Source organism: Pyrus communis, chromosome 14 (assembly GCF_041283825.1).
Source record: "Pyrus communis isolate YQ-2024b chromosome 14, ASM4128382v1, whole genome shotgun sequence".
Classification (NCBI taxonomy): Eukaryota; Viridiplantae; Streptophyta; class Magnoliopsida; order Rosales; family Rosaceae; genus Pyrus; species Pyrus communis.
This window is the reverse complement of record NC_142578.1, coordinates 10,900,423-10,906,764: the sequence shown is the minus strand read 5'-3', so window position 1 is coordinate 10,906,764 and position 6,342 is coordinate 10,900,423. Positions and strand designations below refer to the sequence as shown.

Below are 6,342 nucleotides of genomic sequence, written 5' to 3'. Positions count from 1 at the left end.
ACAGAAAAATGGGAAGTGTAGACCTCGAAAACATAGATCGAATCATGTCCTTGAGGGTTCTGTTCTTCCTTTCTGCCACTCCATTTTGATGTGGAGTCCCTGGAGTGGTATACTGAGCAATGATCCCCGAGCTTTCAAGATAATATGCAAAAGCTCCCTTGTGTTGTCCAGTTTCTGTGAACCTGCCAAAATACTCACCACCCCTATCCGATCTCACTATTTTTGATGTTTTTCTCTAGTTGATTCTCTACCTCAGTTTTATATGTTTTAAAACAATCAAGAACAGAAGATTTTTCAGATATTAGATAGACATAGCAATATCTGGAGAAGTCGTCAATGAATGTAACAAAATAAGAGTTCCCACAGATTGTTTTATTTGGAAAAGGACCACACACATCTGTATGAATTATTTCTAAGAGCTGGTTGCTTCTTGTGGATCCTAATTTCCTGGTGTTGGTCATTTTACCCTTAAGACAATCAATGCAGTTTGGCAGACTTAAAAAATCGAGATTTGGAATGAGATTTTGTTTAGTTAAAATCATAAGTCTATCTTTGGATATATGTCCGAGCCTTTTGTGCCAAAGTATAGGAGAGTTTTCAGTTGAAGATAATCTTTTGGAACCAATGTGACAAACTGTGAAACATTCATGTAAATAGTTACACTGCAGTTGCCACATATCACTGTGAAGTAAAGCATAACCAAGCAAGGTGTCTAATTTATTCGAATGAAAAAGTTTTACACTCTCATTGTCTCCAATAAAAGTATAACCTGATTTAACTAATTTAGAAGCTGAAATCAAATTCCTTCTCATAGAAGGTACATAGAGTACTGGACTTAGAAACAAAATAAAACCAGAAGAAAGCTTTAAAGAGACACTGCCAACAGACTCGACTGCAACCTTGCTCCCATTCCCAACAAAAACATTGTAAACTTCATTTTTTCTCTCCTTTAGGTTTGTGAATCCCTGCAAGGTATTTGTAATATGAATTGAGCAACCAGTATCAAACCACCAACTAAAAGGAGGAACATAAATCAAATTTGACTCGAAACAAACATAAACATTGATTTCATTACCTTTCTTAACAAGCCAATTTTTAAAACCAGTGCAATCTTTCCTTAGATGACCAACTTCTTTGCAGAAATAACAAGGCTTTGGTTCTTCAGAATTAGCTTTAAACTTTTGAGATCGATTAAGGGGGTTAGCATTTTTAAAAGAAGAAAAATGTAACATTTTCTTCTGCTTACCAGCAGGCGTAGGAAACTGATCAACAGCAACACGTTTTCCCTTTGCAGTAGTGTGAACAAGATTCACAGTCTCCACCTTGTCAGTTGATAATCTCAACTCCTCTTGAGCACACATGGAAATCAGATCATCAATGTCCCAGGTTGCTTTCTGAGTATTATATGACACTTTCAGCTGACCATACTGTGCAGGTAATGAATTCAACGCCATATGCACTAGAAACTGATCTGTAATTGGATGCTCAAGTTCCTTCAGCTTTTGTGCAATGTCTGACATCTTCAGTATGTGTTCTCTTACGTTACCAACACCATCAAACTTCATGGATGTCAGTTTTGTGAGAAAATTCCCCGTTTCAGCTTTCTCGGACTCCTTAAATTTGTTTCCCACTGCATCAAAAAATTGTTTTGCACTATCACTCTTTGGTATGCCACCTTTCACACTGCTTGTCATGGCCCTCCTCATAATCATAAGAGCCATTCTGTTTGCCTTCTCCCATTGAGCAAACTTTAGTTTTTCATCTGCTGTACTTGTAGCTGTTATTGCTGCAGGTTTGTCTTCCCTTAAGGCCAAATCGAAATCCATCATACCAAGGGCTATCTCCATGTCATCCTTCCATCTTTTGTAGTTGGATCCAGTTAGCGTTTCAATATTGGAGAAGTTAAGAGAAGTCATAGCTGGAGAAGTAACATAAGCTTTAGTATTTGTTCTCAAAAGTTCTTCATTAAGAGTTCACGATATGAACAATTAATGGCATCAAAAAACATATAATACCAGTTGCATCTTTGGATTGCAAAACTGATTATATTAGATTTTGCATAACCAAAATACAAAATTCTCTTTAGCGATACAATTTTAACACTTTTGAGCAGATAAAATTGCATCAATTTTAATTTTGTATTTCACTTATACTCCAATTAAACATGACTGAATATTAGAATTCTTTGGAATTATCTTAAACATATTCATCATCAGTTTAATCATTCTGTTCAATTTGAACTGATAATTTGAATCATGATACAAACACTTTTGAGTTGAAATTGGTCATGATCCAAGATTCGACTGTCATATCATGTATTGACAGTAGTTTGATTCTTCGAAATCTGAGAACACAGCTAGTGCTCCTGGAGAAGAATTTGCAAAACATGTACACACATATATATATATATATATAATTCTGAACGTGATGTATGTCATTGAATAGTTGATAACTGTATTAGCTTTATGTGCGGAAGTCTTATGTCAGGATCGTGCAATCACTCAATGTTTACTCGTGCTTGAAAGGATTCTAAACACGACAGTGTGTGCTCTGATACCACATGTTGGAGTTTTAAACACTGCATGCATAGAATCACATATACACGATGACATGCATACGTAAATACAATTGAACAACTTACCTGGAGAAGTGCTCGACATCAGCAAGAAGGGATATCGAGAGTCTTCTACACTCAGCAGCTATATCCAGCTAGAATAGGGTTTGCTCAGGAAAAGGGATGGCGCTGTGAGTGCAGGGACGTCCCAATATATAGCCAACCATCCTAGGTATCAGGCCTATCAACTGATACCCGGATTGCTACACTGATTAGGGTTCAATACAGTCCTATTCCATTATGAACTCTTGTCAAAACATGATAAGGTTATCTGATTAGTTTGCATATATGTTAGGACTCTCAATCCCAGCCAATTAAGTCCGAAACCTTCTCAACTTGATAACTTAAAACTAAGCTACAAGTTTGATGAGAACTAGAAGTCATTCTCCTTGACACTCACATCTTACAACCAGCAAAAGATTAGAAGAAGAAAAACAGTTTTGTCAAGGTAGGATACATTTCCTATCATGAAGGCTTTTGGGTTTTGTTTTATTTTTTAATTTAGTTAGATATGAGTTTGAGGAACAAAAGGAAAAAAAGATGAAACAAAAAATTGAAGGAAAAAAAAAAGGATTTGGTGATTAGGGCTTCCAAAAAGAGGCGTTAGTTTCAGTTGGGTTTTCGAAAAAGATTAACGTTTGTTTCAACTGGACTTTCGAAAAAGAGGAGTTAGTTCCAAAAATATTATTTATTGAGCTTTCGAAAAGAGGCATTAGTTCCAAGAATTATGATTTGTTAGTTGGGCTTTCGAAAAGAGGTGTTTGTTCTAGTTGGGCTTTCGAAAATATTGGCCCTAGTTCTAGCTGGACATTCGAAAATAGGCGTTAGTTCTGACAGATTGCGATTTGCTGAGCTTTCGAAAAGATTGGCATCAGTTTCAATGTATCAATTAAGGCAACGTATCAATGAAGATTTCCTTCTTGGCAAACTCATAATTTCACACCATGAGTTTGAGGTGAGGGTGCCCCGGGGGGGGGGGGGAGTGGGAATAAAAAGGGAACGTATTTTAGGGATATAATTTAATTAGTGATTTTATATGATTTAATTAGGTTTGATATGATTTATTTTCTAGTATTGCTCCTTTGTAATCTAATAAATACCTCATTACGGAGAAGAATAATTATTGAAGTTGTTATTCGAGAATTGTGAAATTGCAGAGAATTCTAAACCTTTTATTTTCAACTTGGTGTCAGAGCCAAGGAATGGGCCCGCACTGTACTGCCACATGATGGGTGGGTCCTTCTGGCCCAGTGCAATGATGGTGGGTCCTTTGGCCCCGTGTATAGGGTAAGTCCCCTTGGCTCCATGTGGTTGTTGATGTGTGGATCTCCATATGTAACTCACAAAATGTCTCATGTGCGGGGGCATGTTGAATCCCACATCGGTCATACGAAAAGGAAAAAACCAATTTAAATAGGATTACCCACCTTTTGTGATAAACCCCATACCTAACGGATTGTGTACGTGGTAATTACCAAGTTAGGGATATTATCGATGTTGTTGGAAGTGGGCCGTTGGCCTGTCTCTCTGATAATTCTACAAAGTTTTCTTCACAATAAAATGGAAGATCAATGATTGAGTGATAGCTTGCTTGTTTATATTGAGAAAGTTGTTTTTGCTTATATTGATAATAAAACTATCATGTGACGTTTCCATGATATGAAAACTAATCGTATATGTTTGTCTTGAATGATAATTGTATTGTTTAACTTTCAAAATGTCTTTGTCATCTATTTGGAAGCTTTTATATGCCCCCTTCAGGAACATCCAATAAAATTTAGAAGTTTTTATACTTTGTCCACTAAAAGAAAGGTTTATGGATCCGCCACTACTTAAAGACATGAAATACGAACCACATGACATGCTAGTACAAGGGACATCTCTGGGATCCATAATCGTAAAGGAAGAAAAAGAGGGAGAAAAATAGAGAAAATAGAGAAAAGGCAATGAAGATAAACTAAATCATTCAATATTTTCATTCGTAATCCTCCATAAAAGGAAACTAAATACAAACGATAAGCAAACCATAACCCGAAGTATGGAAATTGGCTAACTATACTAAATGCGTTAGGCCCAATAGGATTAGGAACCTAACAACTCCATCCTACCCTGTAAATAGGCTTGACCTCAAGCTTTAAGGGTAATTGAGAAGAACTGAGGCGCCCACCCCGCCCCTGATGTTTCCAATTTGTTTCTCTGCTGTTAAATTCGTGTAGAAAACAAGAATGGTACCAACATAATTGACTAGTTCAATTCACTCCAAAACTCAGTGGAAAAATAGCCAACAATTCCATAGCCTAAGCCAAAAGAATAGTTCCAATACAATCATTAATAGTACCATGGAGTGCAGCCATCCACTCAATTTCCTCACCCATAAGCATTGGAAGTGAGGAGACTGTGGCTTGGTACCAATCTTCTTTTGTAAAAGATAAGTCATAGACATAAGGAACAACTAAATCCACCTTGGTGAGCAATGCCAATTAACTAGGTTATTTGTGGTTTATGTGATCTTCTTTATCCTCCTAGCTCAACATTTTCTCAACATTGTCAATATTTTTCACAACCACGTATACTAGATGCAAACTCATTCCCCCAAAACCAACATTCTTTGAAAGTGTGTTATCAAGTGCTTCCATGGGTATAGCAACAGACTCACATTTCCAAATTGATGCAATGAAATCAGTAACCATTGAAACAATATGTGTTAATCTACTTGTGTGAGTAAGGTTAACAACATGTTGACCTGAACGTATCTGTTAGTGTGTTAATTATGATCTGATATGGCAGTGGTAGTTCTAGCTCATATTGCTAGAATAATTAGCTAAATGTTGGTTTGGTTGTATCTTTCTTATTTAAGTCTCATAGGTCTTAAGTAAGTTGTCAAGTGTCTACATCTCATAAGGTGTAAGATGGAGGGCTGAGATTGTCCTTATTGTATTTTGAATATTACCAAAAGTGTATAACCATTGGAATTTAGGGGTAACATTCCCACTATCTCTCTCTAGCAGATGTAATGGTGAATATGTGTGAATAAAAGAATCAGAGTCACATTCTCTGTTGCTTCTCTCATCTCTCTTCTCTCTCACATCATCATTTTCCATCTTTGTATTGGAATTCTTCTAAATTCCTTGTGAATCTATGCAGTCATAGCTCATAGTGTACTGATTTATTTCCTTACTCTAAAATGGCATCAAAGCCAGGTTCGGTTTGAAAACTCTGGGCTTTAATTCTATAAGTGTTCATTCTCACAACATCTCATTGCAAAGAAATTAGGGAGAGCAAGAGGTGCGATCTTAGTCTAACATGGCTGGGTCTAACGGAAGGGAGCTTTGAGCTCCGATATTCAACGAAGCTAACTTCGATTTCTAGAAAATTAGAATGAAAACAATTTTCTAATCTCACGAGTTATGAAGTATTGTTGAGACCGGTTTTTCTTCTCTAGCGAAGGGGTATGAAGAGATACAGAGGCGGAGATGAAGTTGTATCGTGAAAATTTGGTCAAGGATGCAAGGGCTCTTGGAATCATTCAAGGAGCCGTATCGGATCAAATTTTTCTACGCATTGCAACGCTAGAAACTGCAAAAGCAACATGGGATATTCTGAAGCAAGAGTTCGTAGGAGACAAACAGGTACGATTTATGAAATTACATGGTCTTCGTCGTGATTTTGAGTATACTCGTATGAGTGAAGGTGAATCTCTAGTTGCATATTTAGCTAGGTTGTTTGAT

General features: G+C 36.7%; 1 protein-coding gene across 1 annotated transcript; it reads right to left on the bottom strand.

The window, feature by feature from the left end:
- Positions 1-689: 689 nt before the first annotated feature.
- Positions 690-3,022, bottom strand: LOC148691221 (uncharacterized). Its single transcript, XM_088683722.1, has 3 exons — positions 2,642-3,022; positions 1,076-1,918; positions 690-965 (listed from the first exon to the last, which is right to left on the bottom strand). The coding sequence occupies exons 1-3, from the start codon at positions 2,658-2,660 to the stop codon at positions 934-936; spliced, it is 894 nt and encodes a 297-aa protein (XP_088539848.1). The 5' UTR covers positions 2,661-3,022; the 3' UTR covers positions 690-933.
- Positions 3,023-6,342: the final 3,320 nt, after the last annotated feature.

Excerpts from the sequence above, each read along its gene's own strand:
- LOC148691221 (XM_088683722.1), bottom strand. Across the intron at positions 966-1,075 it reads AAATTGGCTTGTTAAGAAAG|GGATTCACAAACCTAAAGGA; the intron begins GTAATGAAATCA and ends AATACCTTGCAG.